The sequence below is a fragment of the Artemia franciscana genome, chromosome 12 (assembly GCF_032884065.1).
Source record: "Artemia franciscana chromosome 12, ASM3288406v1, whole genome shotgun sequence".
NCBI classification, from domain to species: domain Eukaryota; kingdom Metazoa; phylum Arthropoda; class Branchiopoda; order Anostraca; family Artemiidae; genus Artemia; species Artemia franciscana.
The window spans coordinates 12331639-12354174 of NC_088874.1; the positions used below are offsets into that span (position 1 = coordinate 12331639).

General features: G+C 35.9%; 1 protein-coding gene across 1 annotated transcript in view; it reads left to right on the forward strand.

Moving 5' to 3' along the window:
• Positions 1-2868: 2868 nt before the first annotated feature.
• The window catches only part of LOC136033699 (uncharacterized), a 65606-nt gene continuing 45938 nt past the window's right edge, over positions 2869-22536 (forward strand). The window contains exons 1-5 of the mRNA XM_065714548.1: positions 2869-3087; positions 5956-6119; positions 13810-14095; positions 16917-17105; positions 20756-21154. Coding sequence (XP_065570620.1) covers positions 2967-3087; positions 5956-6119; positions 13810-14095; positions 16917-17105; positions 20756-21154 — 1159 coding nt within the window. The 5' untranslated portion in view covers positions 2869-2966. The remainder of the gene's footprint in view (positions 3088-5955; positions 6120-13809; positions 14096-16916; positions 17106-20755; positions 21155-22536) is intronic.

The window sequence follows — 22536 nt, forward strand, 5'->3', positions numbered from 1 at the left end:
TAACTAAAACATAAACAGCTGTGCTGAAGTAGAATCTCCCCCCCCCCCAAAAAAAGGCTATATTACCTGGTATTTGTAACTTAGGATGTACACAATAAAAATTTTACTTACTGCTGCCTCTAAAGATCTGTTAATCAATTCACGCTTTGTTTACACTGAACGGGGTCAATGACATACACGTGACCAATGTTGCTATTCTCGCAATTAATCTTGCCGTTTTCAGTGACACGTGGCCAGACAAGTATTTGTTGCTATCTTTTAGGGGTTAAACCTCGATTAGTAAAAATCCCATTGGACAAGTAAAGAAACGCACCCCCAGTCAATTGTTTCACGCAAAATCACTTTTCATGACAACCTGGTTTGTCACTGTTTCACGCAAAAACAGCGGTTGAGCTCAACCACACCGAGTGGTTGAGCTCAAACAGTCTCTTTGGTTGACGCGAAAAAAGGCCTCAAGCTAAGGTCAAACCCACTGCGCCACCACAGGACTCCCACGGACAAGTAATCCTGAGCGTTCGAGGGGCTAATCCGAGCAGCCTCTGACGTTATGTGCGTCTCATAAAACACTTGGATTAGTCAGATAAGTAATCGGACAAGTAAAAGAACCTGGGGCATTTGAACCGGTGTTTCCACTTCTACCGATTTATCGGTAGATCTACCGATTTTCGGACCTTTCTACCGAATAAATTTCAAGCCTACCGAAATACCGATTTTCTACCGACTTTTGCCGATTTTTTGCCAATTTTTTTCTTTTTAATTGAACATAATAGGTGTGACTGCGAACAGTGCGATTTAGAAAAATCCCGGAACCATTCACAGCTACCTCAGTCATAATGCAAAACGAGTGAATTCATTGAAAGCCTACCAAGACTTCTTAGAAATTGACAATCACAAGATATTGTCCCCTGGACAAACTAGATGGTTATATGTACATAGCTGCGTCCAAATGATTCTTGAGCAATGGGATGCTCTCACATTATATTTTACTGAGGCTGTCTTTGATGATCCTATCCATGGAAACGATTTAGCTCTTTGTGGCTTGAAAACCCCTTTATGAGAATAGTGATGATGTCCATGGACTATATTTTGGGCATGTTTGCGGACTTCAATGCTCTTTTCAAATCACAGTCCCCCCTTTTCAATACATTTAAATTAAAAAATAAAGACTTGTTGCAAATCTCTCCAAGAACTTTCTTGAGGTAGAATATGTAAATGGTATGAAGAATCCACTAGATGTTAATGTAAATGATGACAATTATTATGTAGATATCCAAAATATTTATCTTGGACTGAATGCCCAGCTCGCTATTTCAGAGCTTGTAGAGCGCGACCCTAAGGTGAACCATAATAAAGAGATAAAGGTATACCTCACAGCAAAAGAATTTTACAAGAAAGTGGTTTCACAGATCAAAACCGGGTTCGTATTTGATGATGATTTGTATGAGATGTCCTGTCTTGTAGGCCTTCGAATACTGCTAAACTCAATCTTTCTAGTCTTGCTCCATGTCCAGTTAAGTATTTCCCTCCTACATGTATTAGAGCTGCCATTAACTGGGAATGGCGTGAACAAAGCTCTGTTGATGTTCCGAAGGTAGAATATTGTAGAATATTGTAGATTCGTTTTTTCCATTGTTACCTCAAGTGGTCGACCAAGGTTTATAAATCTAAGGCAGGTTATTTACTTTTTCTTTTTACTACCTTTCTCGAATGTTGTTGCAGAACGTCTTTTCAGCACTTTAAAAGAGGTGAAGACTGATAAACAAAATAAATTGTGGACACTGACCTTATCTGCCATCTCCCGTACTAAATGCGGGACGAAGAGGATGAATATGCATTCTTCGTCGCTGATAGTTGATCATGAACTAAAGAAACGGCTAAAAGAAGTAAGAGCATCTGTGACAGTTTAAGAGTGTATATGAGTGATCAAAGTTAGTCTATAGTAGCAAAAGTTTCTGTTTTATGTTACATTAGATATTTGAAACTGCCACTGTTCCAAAGTGTGCTTTATTGATTTATTATGATGAAATGTACCTAACTAAGTAGATTAGAATTCAATCAACGTATTCTACCGATATCATCATAGGCTTGATTCCCTCGTTTGCAGTTGCTTTAATCATTTGAATCCAGTATCTCATCTGTTGTTTGTGAAGTCCAATTTTAAATGCTTTACTATGATGAACAATACCTGATTCAGTAGAATAGGATTCCATTAATAATAACTAAGGATATTGAAAGTGCATTTTTTAAGCCTCGTTCTCATGCGTGTCTAGCTAGCATCTATGTTTACACTCGTGCCAGGCAATATATTCGTGTCTAAACATATCTTGTTCCCGCGTAGGCATAAATACCAAATGCCAATTTAATTAATACATGAAAATCGTTCTTCCCTTATTTGAGAATTCGGATTCACAGGCACTGCAGATTTGCAGCAACTACTGCAAATGCCACGTTTGCAACATTTTAGAATCGCCGCTAGCTCAAGAGTATACCATATTAGTATACTAGCGATTTACAAGAACCACTGCAAGCGCTGCATTTGCGACGACTGCAGCATTTCGTAATCGTCGTTATCACAACGAGATCAAACAACGCCCCATTACTTTGTAGATTTAAAGAAAACATTGCTTTAAATCGTCGTATGATCAACCGTAAGTCGATAGACCGTTGTAGAGTGGTCTAATTCTGAATTGATCTAAGACTTCAGCAGAAAATTGAGCATTTTTGTGAACTTAACATGCATTTAGAGGGTTTGGGCATGTCTAGAAATTCCCTACCGATTTTTCTACCGATAGCGTGACACCATCTACCGATTTTCTACCGATTTTTAGGCACGCCATACCGATTTTCGAAGCATGTGAAGTGGAAACACTGATTTTAACTGTTTTATTTTAGGCGCTACTGGTGAATGAACAGTACAGTCTTGAAATCAAAGTTAATAGAAGCAGTGAAGGAGCCTATTTTTCAAAATGGAGTGGGAAGTTGTGGGAAAGACAAAGAAGAACAAAGTTAATGGAACTACTAAGATGAAGATATCTAAAGACGAAAAAGCTAAACTTATGCAGAGGGCACCTAAGCTGGAAGAATTGAGTATGGATTAGATCTAGGCTATGTTAGGGACACTTTAGCTTAGTAAAATAGCCTACTTTGCAATTTGGTTCATCAAGATGCAATTTTTTTCGGTCAACTATTTTAGAAGACAGTATAAATGCTGAATTAGAACTACTGAGAAAACTTCTTTCTTCATAGCCTAGCCTATGCAGAAAATTGTTGTCAACAAATTTTAAGGGTGCTCTCACTATGCCTTATCCTCAAACCCCATCAGTAAAATTCTACTTAATTGACTTCTTGCTATCCTGGAAAGGGTTTAGGTTAGAAAAATGAAACTTTCAAGGATAGGTCTACAGGCTAAAGTATGTCCTGGGAAGGTATTTTAAAGTACCCACCTCCACTCCTTCTCTAAAACCTAACACATAGGCCTTGGCCTATGACAAAATTTGAACTAGCAAATCAGAGCAATTAGTTTAATATTACAGAAGGTAGGCAGTGCAATGTCTAATTTTGTTTACAGGTGACATTGCCTATAGAGCAAATCATATTAGTCCAAGAGCCCTGCAGGCAGCAGGGTGAGGTCTGATTAGTTAAGCCTTGTTTTTTATGGTCATGATCTTTCATCATTACACCCTATTTTCCCTAGAAATTGCAGTTAGTCAAGGGCAAGCTTGTGTGGTGTTAAAAGTTCAAAGGGAAGATATTTTAGTTTTTTTGTGGGTTTATTTTTAGTTTTTTTGAATTCCTGCATATAGCTAGATTCTGATGATTGCATATTGTTTTTATGTCATTATTCATTCATATTGCCCAACCCCAACATTTCCCTTGGCTTCAATACCTTGCCCACTTTATGCATTTTTAGTTTTGCTAGAGAGGGATTTTAAAAAGCTAATAAATGGATATGCATCTGTAATAATGACAAAGAAACAAAATGCAATTGTTTCTTTTGAAATGTTTCTTTTCACAGATATTTTAAGCAATATTAGCAGAATAGAGGTGTGATATTCATACTAGTGCCAATTATTTATGCAAGAACACTCTGTACCACGTCCTAGTACTCTTCCAAGATATCTTAAGTGTTGACATGGCCTGTGCCAAAATTTTATTTGTGTGTTTTTCAAAGTGATGTGGCTTCATAAGCCCAAATTTTAAAAGAGGATCACACATATATAAGCAGTTGATTTGCTCAAATGTCAACTAAACAACAACAACAAAATGCAATTATAAGAATCTTACTATATGCAGTAATATGCATTTTCAAAAGCTTGTGACAAAAGTAAAGCATTACCCTTAGCCAATTTGAAAATAAAATTTGTTGAGTCAAATTCAGGTGTTAAATATATCAATAGAACCCATCTTCCAAGCATTTTGGCTTAAAGTGAGGTCTACCTAGCCTAGTCAACAATGCATGATCTTTTCTTGTACATCTTTTATCCTACTGCAGTGTGTAAGCCTACTCATCACACATAAACTTGTAAAAATAAGAATAAACAACTTGTAATAATAATAAAAAATATGATGATACCTATTTATTTATGATGATGACTTATAAAACTGGCAATAAGTTCCTTTGAAGATGAAAATATGTAGATGACTTGACACTTCTTGGAATGTATTGTAAGAATATCAAATCTCTTGAGGTCAAACTCTTGAGACTAAAAATTTGAGATCTGGTTGATCATCAACATTCCCTTACAAATTCAACTCAATCCCACAAACAATTCCAAAAATATTACATTTGAAAACTTGAGTGTGCATAGAAATGACCCCTAGGAGGTCATGCCTGACTGAGGAACCAAGACCATCATAGCTGGCTTTTCCACTATAATTTGTCTATAAACAGCAGGTAATTTATAAGATTAAGAGCCATTGTTCCAAGCTGTGAGAATGATGTTAATCACAGGGCCATACTTTTTAGATCTTTCAATATATCTCAGACTCTCAAAATTTTGATCCAATTGTATTGGCCTTGTGTGGGCTGGATATCAGGAGAGAGATTAGTTGTCCTCCAGTCACTTTCTGCCATTGGAAAGGCATTTCAAATTTTGATTTACAACATAATGACCCCCTCCTTGGTTTCTAAAACCATTCCTTTTTGGTTCATAGTCTTTCAGTAGAACAATTGGATAGTATTTTGCTGCAGAACAATTTATTATCTACAATAGGTTTCTCATGGCCCAAAGACTTACAGTTGCAAGTTTTAAGAAAACCAAAAATAAAAGTTTTTTGCCCTCCTAACCCTACCCCCAAGCAAAATGCTTGATTCTTTTGACTCAGAGTAAGATCCTAGAAAGTTTTGAGCTAACCACTCATAATGCATCAGAATAAACCCTGCCCCCTTTTTTCATTATAAAACCTATGTGCAAATATTTGGGAATTTATATTATAGGTGGCCTCCACACCAAAGGCTGTGTCAAGCCAGCCTCAGAGGCTTATTTACTAGATTTTTCAACTATTTGGATAAAATTAAACAACACATCAAAATTTTGGTTGAATGCCTTGGGAACAGGATAGCAAAAGAGGGGTGCTGGCTGCCCTCCAATTGCTCAAAACTCTTAAAATGACACTAGAACTCTGTTATGTATCTAATGAGCCTCATCTGAAGTTTCTATGTTCATCCCTTCAATATGAAGCACCTAAGGGAAAACACATTGAAAGAGTATGGTTATTTGCTTAGTCAGTAATAGAGTAATGCCTCTAATATTCTATGTTCAGACTAATTTTTTTTTAGAATTTTAGTCACTGTTATCATGGCACACATTTTACTTACAAGAGAGTCTTTTTGGGAGACTGTAAGGATCTATTTGTCATTCATGGTTAATTTAACTGGTTAAAAATCTATATAATTCCGCCTGTCTATTCATCAGCATGAATGGTTTAATATGTAGCTTTCATTTAAAATTTTAGAGTCTGCAACTGACACTAAGTTTTCTTCTCTTGATATTGGAAAACCAAAAGAAGCTCCTGTGAAGAAGGAGAAGTTAGCAAAGACAATTACTACTTTTTCTCCAAAGAAAGCAGACAGAGAAAAAGCAAAGAAACGAAAAACATTGGAAGAAGCTTTTAAGCAGGTTTGTGTGTCAATTATCCAAGATTATGTTATGGATTAGTGATCCCACATCAATTTTCAGATTTAAATATGAAAATATAAAATGTAAATAATTAATGAAAATTTAGATTTAGTTTTCAGATTTATGTTTAGATTATACAATGTAAATGCAAATATTGACGTGGGATTTTTTGCTACCTAACATTAGAAGCAATAGATGTGCAGACAGTAGGGAATGGCCAGCATTAAAACTGTTAAATTTGTACTTTTTGTGTGTAAAATTCTGTTTTGTACTGCTACATTTTTGTTTTGGTACCCTCACTTTTTTGAGTTACAAAGCTGAATTGATTCTCTGATTGTGATAACTATTCTGGTAATTTGTTGGTTTGATTTATAGGCATTTACCAGTCTAATCACAGGTACTTTTGAATTGATCAAAAAATGACATATGGATTGAATCTATAAACTACCATCCCTTTGTGTTTATCATAGTAAAAATGTATTCATGGTAAACAGAAGCTTAATCTAGATTTTACTTGGAAAAACATGCATATACTGACTTATCGTCCATTTAGCATGTGTTGTTCTATACCTGCTCTATATCAGTTTTATTAATTGTTGTAATTTGAAAATTGAGATCTATTTGCTAGTCCAGAGGGTAACTGTTTTTGGTATGTTTATAGAAAACTAGTGAATAAGCTATGTACAATTTTGTCTAAATTGTATTTGGAAGAAGTAAAAACTAGTCTGGGTATTCAAAAAGAGAAAAAAAAACGCCTGAAAATAATTTCCTCTGCAAAAATAATAACTGGCAAAAAATTTCTTGTAATATGTGTGAAAAATCCTGATTTTCAATTTAAAAATAATCTTTTCTATTTGCCGGAAAAGAAGTTTTATTTTAGGGAATGATGCTCTTCTTCTTTTATTATTGGACATGTCAAGGCATAATCCCTATGTAATTTCTTGCCATATGGCAGCTGAGAATAAACCCTGGATCCTGTACTACTAAATGGAGATAAATCCCACTCTGCCAACTCAGGGCTAGTGAATGGTAGTTATATCAACATAACTCTATTCTTCCCAGGGCCCCAAGGAACTTTAATCATACCTTAGACAGGGGATAGTGATAGAAGAAGGCTGATTTGAGGCTCTGAGTCTCGAACTTCTGTGACAAAAATTTTGATACTGTATTCATAAAAGAAGAGTAAAAAATAAGCATATTTGGCTCTAAAAACCTAATGTCTCTCATAAAGGCTGCAAGCCATCCTAGGAAAATCCCTTAATTCTCCCTACTTTGGAATTTTGGCTATGCCACTAGATTGCTTACTAAAAGCACGAAAAAATGAATATAATACATCCAACTCAAAAGAAGCAGAAGAGAAAAAAAAATCACATATGTTTGCATTTTCAATCATTTGCAAGACTGTGCCTTAGGAGATAAGGTTTCTAAGTTTAATTTCTTTGATCAAAATGTAAAGAATTACAAAGTAATGCACGTTTTGGCTGTGACCATTTCTATAGTTGCGAGTGGCTAGTGACTGCTTGCATTAAGGCTAATTTTGCTTATGGCCATATGTTGGAATCCCTCCCCTACTTTCTTTGAACATCTTGAGTCAAGATGCTTTCAACTGCTTTTGGTGCAAAACTATTGTCAGCTAATAGAGACAAAATAAAATTGACTTTCACGTTCAGTTGTAATTTTTTCTGATGAATACACATATTTGAGTACAAAAATGGAGAGTCAAGCTTGAAAACTAGTCCTAGAGAAAGATGAAAATAATATTTTTAGTTAGATGAAAGCTGCAACTGCTCTAAACATCAATATATTACTATAAATAAAGTGAAACGTGGTGCATTCATCAATATTATGGAAGGATAAACAAAGAAGAAATAACCATAGCTACAAAAAAACTAGACATAATTACCTTAAATTGCATTGTCCAGCAAAATAAGGATTAAATCCTGTAGAATCGCTGGTTAGTGATGATGATGGTTGTACATCTCAACGGCATCCCACGTTCGTCAAGGCTTTGATGACCATTCTCCATCAACGGCTCTTTTAAAGGTTTTCAGCACTGGGGGTAGTGGCTGCTTTTTTGGTGAGAGAATTCCACAAACTCACTATTCTGTGAGAGAAGAAGTTATTGCGTAGTCTAGTGGCAGCTCTCTTCTGATATAGTTTCTGACTATGCCCCCTAGTTCTGGCAGACTGGTCAAGTTGAAATAGCTTATTTAATGGAGAGTTATAATTCAGGAGCTTATGCATCATAATAATATCACCCCTTTTACATCTGTAGACAAGAGTGGGGAGTTTCAGCCTCTTCAGATGGGATGAGTAGTTTAAGTATTTGCATCCTTCAATTGCTTTCGTAGCCCGTCTCTGGACTGTTTCTAACTTCTGCTGGTCACCTTTGTTGAGGGGGCTAGTGGAGTGCTTTGGCTACAGCTGTCTGTTTGTGTATAGTGAATTTTAATTCTTTATTGACTATGACCCCCAAGTCTCTCTCCACTTCAGACGAGATAATAGTCTGTCTTGATCCATCCATCCCTAACATATGATAAGGGCATTTCTCATTTTTCTTTCCAAAGTGGATTGTTCTACATTTATTTACATTGAATTCAAGCCTCCACAAAGTTGCCCGATGGGAAAGTACCCACAGGTTATTCTGTATAGAGGCTCTCTTATTGGGTGTATCAACAGGTCCAATGAGTTTGGAGTCATCAGCATAAGGACTTATTTTATTTTTGACTGTGGTTGATGCATCATTAATATAAATTTTGAATAAAGTTGGTCCCAAGATGGTTCCCTGGGGCACTTCACTTAATACTTCCACCTCTTCTGAAAAGAATACCTGTCCATTTTTTCCAAATATTTTCACCCTTTGCTTTCTTCTGGAAAGAAACTGGAGCACCCACTCTGCGATTTTATTATGTATTCCAATTGCAGATACTATCCTGCACAGTGGCCTCGAGAAAAATAAAGAAGCGGGTGTAGCCATAATGCTCTCCAAACCAGCCTCAAAAGTGCTGACGAAATGGACCCCCATTAGCGAAAGGATCATCAGAGCCCAATTCGCTGGTAACAATGCCAAACTAACCCTAGTAGCGTGCTATGCACCAACTAACGCCGCAGACGACGTGACGAAGGACAGCTTTTACAACACCCTTCAAGCTGTTGCAAAAGACATTCCCAGTCATGACTTAATCTGCTCTGCTGGTGACTTCAACGCCAAAGTGGGGAATGATAAGTCTTACTGCCCTGAGGTCCTGGGAAGCGAAGGACTCGGCGAAATAAACGAGAACGGAACGCTACTAGTGGACTTTGCACTGACAAATGACCTAATAATTCGGGGTACTATGTTTGCACACAAAACAATACACAAATATTCTTGGAACTCCCCAGACGGGAGAACGCACAACCAAATCGACCACCTTCTGATAAATAGAAAATGGGAGTCTAGTCTACAAGATGTGAGAGCCTTCAGAGGAGCTGACGTGGCATCCGATCACGCCCTAATGATAGCCAGGATATCATTGAAGTTAAAGGCTGCACCGAAGACCAGTCCCAAGGCAAACCCCGCCTTCGACTCTGCAAAGCTTTCCACTCCGGCAATACGAAATGTGTTTGCCCTTACACTCTCTAACAAGTTCAAAGCCCTCGCCCTAGATGATGACACTGACGCCAGTCTGGAGTCGACCTGGAACACCATCAAGGAGGTTTACAGCCAAACGGCTGATGCTACGGTTGGGTATGCCAAGAGGCCCAAAGACCAACGGCTATCCGAGAGGACATGGAACCTGATTGGTGACCAACACAACCTAAAACAGCAGCTTCTTAATGGTGGTGAATACAACGACACAGTCCTAAAGAACCAACTGTACAGAGATCTGGATAAACTAGTCAAAAGAAGTGCAAGGGGGGACAAGCGCAACCTTCTGGAGGAAAAAGCTGCCATGGCGGAGGAAGCGACAAAACGAGGTGACTCCAGAGCCGTATACAAGATTACTAACGAAATCGTGGGAAAAGCCAAAACGAAAACGGACCAGTCAAGGATGCGAGTGGCAAAACTGTCACAGACCCATCGGATATCGCCAAAATATGGGCCTTGCATTTCGAAAAGGTTCTGAACAGACCCTGCCCTCTGGATCCGCCTGACATCCCCGTAACCCCCTGTTTGAACCTCCAAATCAGCGTCTGTATGAATGTGTGGCTGACACTCTTTGCTAGCATTTGGAAGTCTGTGAAAGTACCTGATGATTGGACAAAAAGTACGCTCATCAAACTTTTTAAGAAAGGTGACGCGACAAAATGTGACAACTGGAGGGGCATTAGTCTCATTTCGACTCCGGGTAAACTCTTCGTGCAGATTATTCTCCAGCGCATTCAGACAGCCCTCGATAGTCACTTGCGTGACGAACAGCATGGCTTCCGGCCGTCCCGTTCCTGCACTGACCTCATCTATGTGCTACGAATGATGATCGAGGAGTCCAATGAATGGAGACAGAAAATGTACCTGATTTTCGTGGACTTCGAAAAAGCGTTCGACTCCATCGACCGAGACTCGCTTTGGAAAATCCTGCGGTACTATGGAATCCCCGAAAAAATAGTATCCCTAATCGTTGCATTGTATGAAAACACAGAATGCTGTGTTCGGACCCAAGATGGGAACACCAGATATTTCCGTATCAAGTCCGGCGTAAAACAGGGTTGTGTCCTTTCTCCGTTACTCTTTGTCCTCGTTATTGATTACGTACTTCGTGATTGTACAGGATTTGGCATCCAAATTGGAGAAGCCAAAAAGCTAGTCGACCTGGATTTTGCTGACGATATTGCCTTGATGGAGAGGAACAAGGCCAAACTCCAGGATCTTCTTAATACTATCCGTGAAAATGCTAGCCGACTTGGACTCAAGATCAACACAGTGAAGACAAAGAGTATGGCAACAACCGATTCCCCTCTGGACATGAAATGCGGAGATTCAACCATCGAGCAGGTCGTGGAGTTCAGGTACCTCGGCAATGCTGTGGAGAACTCAGGATCAAGTGAGCGAGAAGTGCAGCAGAGGATTGGGCAAACCAGTGGAGCTTTTAACCAATTAAAGCCAGTATGGCGATCAAAAAAGTATTCCCTGAAGCTGAAATTGAGACTATTTAATAGCAACGTCCTTTCTGCACTTCTCTACAGCAGTGAGTGCTGGAAGTTGAATCAGCAACAAGAAAGACGGATCCTAGCCTTCGAAAACAACTGCCTTCGGAGTATTCTGAACATCGACTGGAGGGATCACGTCACAAACCAGATAGTTCGCTCTATCACAGGCCAGCCCAGGGTCACAGACGTCATCCGGCAACGTAGATGGCGTTACCTTGGGCACGTGATCCGTATGAAGGAAGACAGGATCCCTAGGCTGATCCTAGAGTGGCAACCCCAGGGAACTCGCAGGAGAGGTAGACCCAAGAACACGATGCGTCGCACCTACCAACGAGATTTGTCGAACATCCACACGACGATCCAGCCCCAGTGGGAAGATTTTTGGGCAGCGGCGCACATGCGGGATGACTGGCGGCTCTTCGTGGATGCTCTGGGTGCCTCTGGTGGCACAGGAGGATCTAAGGTCTAAGGTAAGGGTACAATCTAAGCCTACAAGTAATTGCAACATGGTCACTCGCTCCAAATGGTGGTTCCAAGTCGACACTAATGAGTGTCTCATGGTCATTAATAAGCAAAAGGTCCATTAGGGTTGGGTTCTGCCCACTTCTATACGTGGTCAGAAAATCAATTGCTTGGTATAGCGAATGTTCATGAAGGCACTCCAAAAGTGGGCAATTTGAGTTTTCAACCCCTTCTGCAGCAGCAAACCCATCAATCCACTGTAGTTCTGGTAAATTAAAATCTCCAACAATAAGAAGGTTCTTATAATATTGCTTCATGACATTATTGATAGAATATGCAATTGCTAGAAGGGAACTTGTCTGACAAGGGGAGCTGGAACTTCTATAAAAACAGCCTATGACTACAGGGAGACTTCACTGCAGAATCGCTATCCATATTTGCTCAACCCAAGGTTCGTAATCTGAATTTACTATAAGAGCTCTTACCTGGAGCAGAGATCTGACGTACACTGCTATCCCTCTACCATTTGGCTTTGACAGATTGGTGAGTAGTTCAAATCCAGGCACTTGAATTTGTGTATCAGTAAGAGCAATTGCAGCATGTTTAGGTTTCACCTCAGTGAAGGCAAAAACACTTACTTCATGCCTCTTTGACATCACCAACTTAATTTCGTTCATTTTTGTGGTAATACAGTCTACATTGCTATATAGTACCATAAGTCTTTCAATAATAATATTGTCGTCATTAGCTTCGCTTGATCCAAAATCACATGATTTAAAAGAAATGGTATCTGATATGGGTTCATAATTTCTGGTATCCGATCTAGCACTAACATACGATTCAGTTCCTGTATATTTCGTAGAGCCAACTTCACTAGTACTATCACAAATGGAAGCACTACTTATAGAACTATTTACAAGTCTTAAAGGGGTACCAGATATATCTATGATCCCTGACATCTCCTGCGACGGTGACTGACGCGTCGCAAGGTCTGGCAATTTTTTGACACAATCTTATTTCCTCTGATTACTATCTCCACTTCCCCATTCAATCTTCTCTTATGTATGTTTTTCATACACTCTTTGTCTTTTTCGAGATCATGCTTTGACACGTCATTTCTATATTGAATGGCACCCTTTCTTTCGAAAGATTTCTGAAGGATTAATTTCTTTAGTTTGAAATTTGCCACTGAGAAGATAATCGGGATAGGACGTTGAGTACTGGGTCCTGGCGCGGTTGATACGTTTTCTAGTCTGCGAACATTCAGGACAGTAACATCAGGGATTCCATAATCGTTAGCCAAATAATCACGTACAAATCGGGTATCATCAGTTTGTGGATGAACTCCGAAGACCACTATATTAAGTTTTCTTTTTTGTCTTTCACGATCCTCGGCAATCATTGTCTGTACGCGATTTTCGAACTGTTCATCTAAAGCTTCTCTCAATGTAGCTACTTCGGCGGTCACTAAATCTTTTAAGGCGTTTTTATGCTTTGCCATTCCTGAGGATTGCTCAAGAGTATGAATCCTATCTTCTATTGCCTTAAACTGAGTGTCAATTTCCGATTCAAGTTCATCTTAAAAGTTAACAAAAGAGTCCTTAACTGCCTCCTTAATCTTAACATCTAGGGTCATTACTACGTTCTCGAAACCACTAAAAGAGTTCATAATAGACGTATCAACAACTCGTGCAATCTCGGAGGCATTAACATTGCTCGCTTGGGTGTTTCCCTTGCACATTAGACATTTTCACTGACAACCCATACGACGAGTCTTTTTTGTATGTAATTTAGAGTCAATCAATTTAGTTCTAAAACTCAATAAACACTAAAATTGAGGATAAGTTTGTATCAAATAAAAATTAACATCTTTTTTGAGGGATAAGAGAGCTCTAATTTGTACGGCACTAATTCAACAGATGTCTCTGATTTGCTCTAAATGTGGAAGGAATTGTCCATAAATAAGTATCAATGTTGATGTTCTTGTTCCAAGTCCTTATAGATGTCAATCCAACTTCAATGGCAATTTTTGTGGACACTTGTTATGACTTTATATACAATTGTGTGGGAACTGCTGTAGAATAAAATCACCTTCTTTCAGTTGAACCATTCTGAATTGGTTACATATATGGAAAACACCAAGAAGCGTTTCAATGATAATCCGGCAGTTGTATTACCAGAACTTGCCTCTTGTTTGAACATCAGACTTGCCTATGATGGTGACGAGCCTTTGTTTACTATCGATACTCCACAGGATCATTTGGTTTCTAAACTTTCCAAAGAAACCAGAAAATATATTGAAAATATGATTTTTAGCTATGAGAATAGTGTCTTGGAGAGGTACCTGATGGTATGGCTGAAGGAAGCTGCTGAATCTGTACCAAAAGGTAAAATAATTTAGCTGTCATAACTGTAACGATGTTAATTTTTTTTTTTTAGTATCACAGGAAACTAAAGGCTGTATCCTGAATCTTAGATTCTACAAAACATTTTCCAAGTTAAAACGAAACAGAACTCTGCTTAGATATTGCATCAGCAGTAATAAAAATTTTTACTAAATTGATCAGTAGGATATGCAGTTTCATTGCAGAAAAGTCATGCACTATCAAAATGAAGAGTAAATATTAGCTGAAAAGATGAATCGAGCACTGCATATTTTTTACTTTATAATTCTTAAGAGCCAGTAAATAAAATAGTTTTGAGCATAGTCTCCAAAAAATATAGTTCAGACAAGCTTTAACAAAACATCAACTGAACAACCAAGTAAAAAAGAAACTGTTTTAAAGTCAATCTTTGGCACCCTATTAGTCTAGGGTTCTCAGTAATTGCAAATACAGGTTAGAAAAAAATCCGTAGTTGGATGAATTCTAGTGATTTTGTTTGCATAACATAGAGAAGTAAAAAGGCGCCCACATCATTCTAACATAAGAGACTTTCCATAAGAGACTACGTAACATAAGAGACTTTCGTTCTAACATAAGAGACTTTCCTGGCAGCAACTTTCGAATTTAGTAGGTTACTAGTCATGCTCAAAAGTTCTTTCTGATGTTTTACAACCCCTAATTGAAGGTCACTGCTGAAAATTTTCCTGTATTTCTTAGATTACCAACGCAAGCCATAACACTGTTGAAACAAAACCTTATTTCGAGCTATGTATTTTCATTTCTCATAATATCTAAAAAAAGAAGAAAAATCACCATCATAACCAAGATTACTGAAAAACAAATGAGTGTCGATTGACAGCTTAATATATATATATGCTGGTATTCATTCCTGAAAGTCTTAAAAAATTCTGTATTTATTAAATTAAAAGAAAGAGAAAAAATTTAAAACGCATTTTGTTTTTGGTAAATTGAAATTTATTTTCTGGTGTTTATAATGCATAGGGGGTGTCAGTCCCACTTCTCTTAGTTTCTACTCGTTTTGATTCTGACTCGGTTATTTATTTAATTTCTGTTTGTTTAGGGTTTTATTTATTTATTTATTGTGATTAATGGTAATTTTACACTTGAAAAATTATTTAACATTGTTGTTTGTCCATGTTTTGTTTAATGTAGCCCATTAAGTTTCTTTGAAAAACGTCTTTGTGGAGAAGGTTTTTTGAAATGATTTCCATGTTGTTTTTAATTGAAACAGTCTTTTGTCATTAGTTAAGAAAATAAAATTTTTAATATATATAAAAATGCAGGTTTTCGCTTGTAATTCATGTGTTGGACAACATTTCTCAGCAATTTTTAAATATTAAAAATTTGTGCTTTTTGGGTTGAGTTATCATACAAGGGCAAGTAAAAGGTTACAGAAAATAATTTAAAAGTCTGTGTATTCTAATCAAAATTGTCTGTACTAAAGGCATTTTATCTATGCTATTTTGACTACCTGAATGCACCTACATCTTTTCGATTTAGTTCAATAATAAGAGCAGAAGTAATAATGGTAATAACCCTGAAGGTTTCAACTTAATACCCTCTGTCGTTTTATAAATTTTTATGTTCTTAGATATATTTATATATTTAAGATATAGAGATATATTTTTACCTCTATGAATTCTTTCTTTTTTGTGTTTTTTCGGTTTAATTATCATACGAGGGTAAGTAAGAAGTTATAGAAAATAATTGAAAAAATCTGAAATTAATGACAATTCAGTAGGGTTTTCCTGATAGAGGTGCACAGAGATACGGGTTGCTACTATGGATTACTGGTAATTACTTCCTGTGTGTTTGGTCTAGTGCCAACAACTATAGTGTATGATAGCAGTTCACCCCTTGTTATCAAGAACCTGTTCACGACGTGTACACCTAAAGATTTTCTCGTTTTAAGTACCTTTACGGGGCCTTTTTTGCCTTTAAATTTAGTTTCAGTGATATGGTATCAAACTTCAAGTCAAAACTGGGAAAATTTAAGTTGGGCAAAACTGCTTATTTGAAATAAGCAAGACAATTATTGTCTTTAACAGTCATCTTACCCTGCTATGATAGATCAATCCTTAACCCCGGAATAAGCAAGAAAAAAAGTATTACAAGAAATACAAATATATGAAACAAACCTTTCAGGTTATTCTTCACTCTATCATCTACCTGTATTTTGGAATATGGATAGAATAATTCAGAATCCCTTCTTTTTTCTAATTTTCCTTCGGTTAATCAATTTTACATGTAGGTAGAATTTTTGGGGGAGGGGTAGCTTTCTGCAAGGTAGAATTTTACGTGGGGAACAGTTCGTGGAGGGGGGGGGGGTTAACCGAACACCAAATGAAATGCAGAGACATTCTAAATAAAATCCAGGCTTTTAAATCAAGCCAGTAAAATCGAATGGAAGTTTTGAAGACAGGAATGCGTTACACAACTATTTCTCATATAAAAGAATTTACGAGTTTATGGCTATGCTTTGAATTTTTTTTTTTAGCCTCAGGCTCCAAAAGATTCTCAAATAATGTTTCTTTTTACTGAAGAATTTGACTGATAAACGTCAACAATAATTGATTTGTGGAAACATATCTGTTGGTTAGAATTGGTAACTGTTTGTTGCAGAACGGTAGAAATAAAATTTGTGTCTGTTGTTATATCCATTGTAGATTTCAATTTTTTTTATGTTCAATTTTTAAAATGCCTCCATTTCTTCTACTATTGTTTTGGGTCAACTAAAGTGCTTTTTTTCTGGTGTGTACCCTAATTTTATAATCTGATTGTTATTTTCCATTTTGTTTTTCAGGTGCCAAGTATGGATCCATGGTTCTAGTCAGCATTCTATTGAATCGGTACTGTTTTGATGAAGTCCAGTTGCAAGAAACTGCTAAGATTGTAGGCAACATTACTAAGATTTTTCATCGAAAATCATTAGATTACGTATTTTGGGTTGTCAGTGTTGCTGGAAGCAAGGACCCAAAGGTTGGGTTAAAAGGTATTTAGTCCAAATAAAATTGTTGCTGTCTTCTAAAATTTTATACGCGGCTTATTCAAGACTAGAATACTATTTAGAGAATTTTCGAATAAAATAAAAATGTCTGACCCGGAAGTAGGGGACGGGGTACACGGGAGTCTTTTCGGGAGCTGGGTAAAATCAATGTTGAGTTTGGTCGTGACATGGGAGAGGGTATAAAATAAAGATAAATTTAGTCCTTGTGAACAATTTTGGGGAGTATGAGCACGTATTTTCTGTGTAAATATTTGCAAATCACAATTTCCCGAGATTATTAGTTTTTTGTTTTTTTCTCCCAGCTGCAATGTTGCGTTTGTTTTTTTTTTCATTGTCTGTAAAACTTTTAGAAGGAACTCGTTTAAAGTGAAGCTAAACAACAGGACCGAAACTCTGTGGCAATGTTGAAAAAGTTTTTAAATATTTGAAAAAAAGAAATGCCATCTGGAATTCACATAGGAATGTTAATAATGACGAAGACCACACTGCTTTTCCATAATACAAATACAGAAGAGAGAATAATGAGAGAAAAATATTCAAATAGGTTTTGTTTGTTCACTGTCTTGGGACAAAAGTTCTCACTATTCTCCCTTCTGTATTTGCATAGGAATGTTGCTTGCTCTTTTCACTTGACAAGGTATAATGAGAAGAAAATTGTAATAAAATAGTAATGTTATGTTATTATTGATAAGATATCAGTAGTAATACTTATTTGTGCAAAATGCCATCCAGGGACGTGACGAAACAACTAGTGACATCACTTAGTATCTAAAATATAAATATGTAAGTGCAATCCATCATCAACCTTCAACAACAGACCTTTAAGGTTCAGCTCTGGTCCTGGGAATATCCCTAGCTTTAGAGTTTCCCCAAATTCCTTTTTGCCAATTGTATAATCTTTTGTCTTAAACTGTTTTTGATACTCCTAGGATGTTCTCGTCGGTTTTCAGTAATGTCCAATGCATAATATGTTTTTCACAGTTACTATTGACACTGCTCTCTTCTGTTTAAAAAAAAGAATCGGGAATCGTTAGTTTTTCAGAAATTCTTTATGTGAGCTATATAGAAGCAATATTGACGTAGTCCTTTAGACAAGCATTCAATCAATTTAAAAAAGAAGAGTCACTGATGGTTTGGATTTTAGTCAACTAGTTGAACGGTTTCGAATTTACTTTTGGATGTTTCCTCAAAAGTTTTAGGAAAGAAAGTGTGTTTAATTACACGTTTTCGCGTTAAGTATTCACGTTTAAATCTTCAATTTAGCTTTTAATTATCAAACTGTCTTTTATCTTCTTTTTTCCTTTTTTTTTTACTGATCCCTTTTTCTAGGAATCCCAGGAAATTTCGGGTTTGATCGATTTCACTTTTACAAAAAGGGTCACATAAAAGTCTTTTAGATTACTTACAGCTGAAATGAATATAAATAGATATATATATTCAACAGTTTAGCTTCATTTCAACAAATTAAAATTTCAGCATTCAGAAATTTCAATATTTTAACGTTAAACAATTTCACTTTCATTAAGTAAGTAATCGGATTAACGACACTTCTTGACTACTAAGGTCCCTGCAGTGTGTTGCCACGGTAAAATTTGATCTCTGGTTCCCGTATTACCAAGCTAAGGTCAAACCCACTGGGTCACCACAGGGCTTTACTTTCATTAAAAGTGTCATATATGACCTTTTGATCGTTAAAGCCGATATGCATATAAATCTCAACATATTCAACATGTAAAATAGAACATGATTAAAATTAGCATTTAAACAACTCTCAAAACAAGAATAAACTATTTTAAATAAGAAAAATCACAAATAAGTATATTTTGCACATTGCACCACAGCTTGCCCATATCCCCATCGGCTGACGTCTTGAGTATTTGGTACTTGTTACTTAAACGAAAAATACTCAAGAAGTAAAGTTAGGCTAGTCTTAATGAATAATAACCTTAAGTTTATATAATAATTTAATTTGGGCTATATATTTATACATTAGGGTGCGCGATGGGGTAAATTATTTGGACAGCACCCCTAACCAACACCCCACCCTAATGTGCAAATATTTTGCCCAAATTATACAAGTCCAAGGCATTTTACCACTCGTCACTTGTCTTTGTTGCTATGAAACCGGTTTTCTGAGATCTAACCTAAGCGTATTAGTTGGGTGTGATTTGTTTAATTAACACGTATCGAGTGTTTTACATTTTAGAGAAAACTTTTGCTCCCCAACAGGGCAGATTAAAACCTGCAAACTCTTTGCTTAAACGTTTTTTCAAGTGCATATTTTGCATTCGATCACCAGAATAATTTGAGTATTTTCATGCAAGGAATGTATCCTTAGGAACATATACACTGCTTTTTTTAAGTACTATTTTAATTTCAAAATGTATTGGTGGGCTAGACTTGACTTAAATACTGAATTTAGATAGCAGAATTTAGAATTGAACCCTAAGTATCTTCAAATGTATATGAGGATGCTATAATGGATGAAAATACACTATTTTAAAGAAAAAGTTTTCAGCAATCATTTTAAGCTTCAATTTGCAGTCGATTTTTGGGACCGAATCGTTCCATAGGATTTAATTGACAGAATATTCTCACGTTTAAATTGCGAATAGAACTAATTATTGTAAACCTGGTGAATCATATCTTCTCATTCATGGGATAAAGGGACAAAAAGCCAAAAATTATTAATTGGACGAAAAATCACAACTTTATTATGAAGTTGGATTAGAATTTTCCAGTTTGCTTCTCCGATAAACTTTCCCTTTGCCTCCGTATTGCATATATCTAGTAATATACAAATCTGATGGAACCGTATGACTATAAATTCTTATCGCTGGAAACAAGTATTGGAATAAGCGTGCCCCTCTCTCCAGGCAATATATGTGGAGTAAAGTTCTTTGCATAAGGATAGTTGATTGGTTTAAAAAAATTATGTATAAACAGTAAAGTTCAGCTCGAGCTATGAGCCACATATTAAGGCTCTTTGGGCTGCTCATGGGATAACAACCTTATCACAGAAATGCCCCAATTACATACTCCTTTAAACCATGAGTGGTTAAGCTAGTATTATTTTTATATTTCACTCGTTCCTCATTATTATTTTTTAACGTAGCTTCATATGAAAGGGGGATAGAGAGAAATACTTCCTGAGATTAATTTGAAGGACTATCCTCCCCAGAAACATCCTGGTTTGGAAACAATGTGTTTTCGTGTTCTAACAACTCCCTTTCCCTTCTAAAAACTATCCTCTGGTTTCCTCCCACCCCTCTATTCAATGACCCTATCTGCACTTAAGCTTCCTGACGCAATCGATTTTAAGGAGAGATATCTCTCCTTTTCTTTTTTTGAAACTAGGTTATTTGCAATCTTCATTTTATCAACCAATAAATATTAAAGTATTTATAATATTATTATGTTTTTTCTATTATTATAATATTATTTCACTAATTTTTTATTATTATTATGATATTATATATTTTATAATTATTTTGTAATCATATTATGATTGTATTTGCTACATAAAATATTTATGTCAAAATTAGTGTAATAATAAATACTATATGTATTATTTTTATAATATTATTATATTACTAATATTAATACCATTATATTTATAAATGTAAATTTTTCAGTCTGGAAAATTGTAATGTCTGCATTTATACATTGGAAGGAATATTACAAAACGGTCATGTGTTACCTTGTTCAGCAGTTGGAAAAATTACCGGAAAATGCATCAGTCCCTGATTTGTGTGTATCTGACTACTTCTTTGTATATGATATTTTTCACAAAGGTCGCCTAGCAGAGTCACCAACAGTCAAAAGACAAATTATTTGGGATCTTGTGTTGCAGCCGCTGTCAGATCCTGATAGATTATTGCCAGCTGATTTTCGTAAAAAAGTTGTTGGCATTTTGCCCAAGTTTCGTAACATCTGCTGTGGTAACTATGAAAAAGGTGGTCGAGAATTATTTTTGCCTTATCTGGAAAGAGTTCATCCTATTCAAGATCCAACACTACAAGAAGAAATTTTGGGTAACATTTTTTTTATTAGTGCTGAATATCATATTTAACGACTGAATATCATATTCAGACGTTTTACTGAAATTATTATATATTTTTAACAGTCGTTTCAATTTTTTAAAACATCAACGGATTAAAACTCTATATAATCAAAATAATTGAAAAAAAAAGTGAAAATGAATTGAATACAATGAAATTGATTTCTGGAAATCTCAGCAATTGAAGATTTTATTTAACAATATTTTTTTCAACATTAGAATTTAAAAAAATCTTCATAATATATTTTGTTTTAGTAAAGCACAAATGATGCTATAAGCTTAATAACTTTTACAGTTGGGGTAGAAGGAAAGGAGCAGTAGCCAAACTCTTGAGTGTAGTAATTTTTGTTCGGTTTTAGTTTAATTTGAATATTCAATTTACATTTTGATCGTTTTAAGATTTATTTACTCATCTACATCAATATCTATTATATTTACGTTCAACATGATCATTTACTTTAATTTTTGTTCATTTTGTTTTGGTCGTTTTGAGTTTGAATTATTGTAGGACTTCATTTTAGCAGCCCTTAAGTCTAATATGACTATTTACTTTTCCTTGAAAACTTCTTTTTCAGAAACTTTTGTTTTCAGAAGTTTTTTTTGTTCGTTTTTTATCTCCAAAGTTTTATTATTGGTTAATATAATGAATATTTATCTCATTTTTCAAATCTTCGGCTTAAGAATTAAAATATTCGATCCTAATTTAAACTCTTAAGTTGCATAAGGTTATCTTAGCAATGGCTTTGACACATTTTCAAATAATTTATTGTATTAATTTGTTCATTTTCAAATTAAGGTTTGGAACTGTTCTTGAACTACGTCTTTGATTCAATAAGTAATTGGACTTGGAGATAATGTACTCAAAGAATCCTCGTGGGAGAATACTCAAAAAATTACATAGGAATGATAATGGAATAGCAAAAATATATATATATATATATCAGAGCCATCACTCAGCTTCCTTTATTTCTGTCTCTTAGAGCTATTTTATTCATGACTTTGGCGTGAGCATTTTCTAATTACGGTACGAAAAAAATATTCCAACAGCATGAATACAGATAATGTCTTGGTTGAGTTCAACACTCCTCTCATCATTCCCTCGAGGTTCAATCTTAAGATCCTCGCCGTTTTTGAAATCTGACTTAATATTATGTACGTTTGTGGCAACATGGATGCAAATAATGTCTTTTGATTTATTTCAATATTCCCCAAAAGTGTCCGCTAGATGCCAATAGGCGCTCCTGAGATATTTTAGATACACTTTTTTTTACTACCGGGATGCAGAATGTCTTTTTATTGAATTTGACATCCCCCTCAACATTCTCTGAAATTTTCAACTTAATACTCTTCACTGTT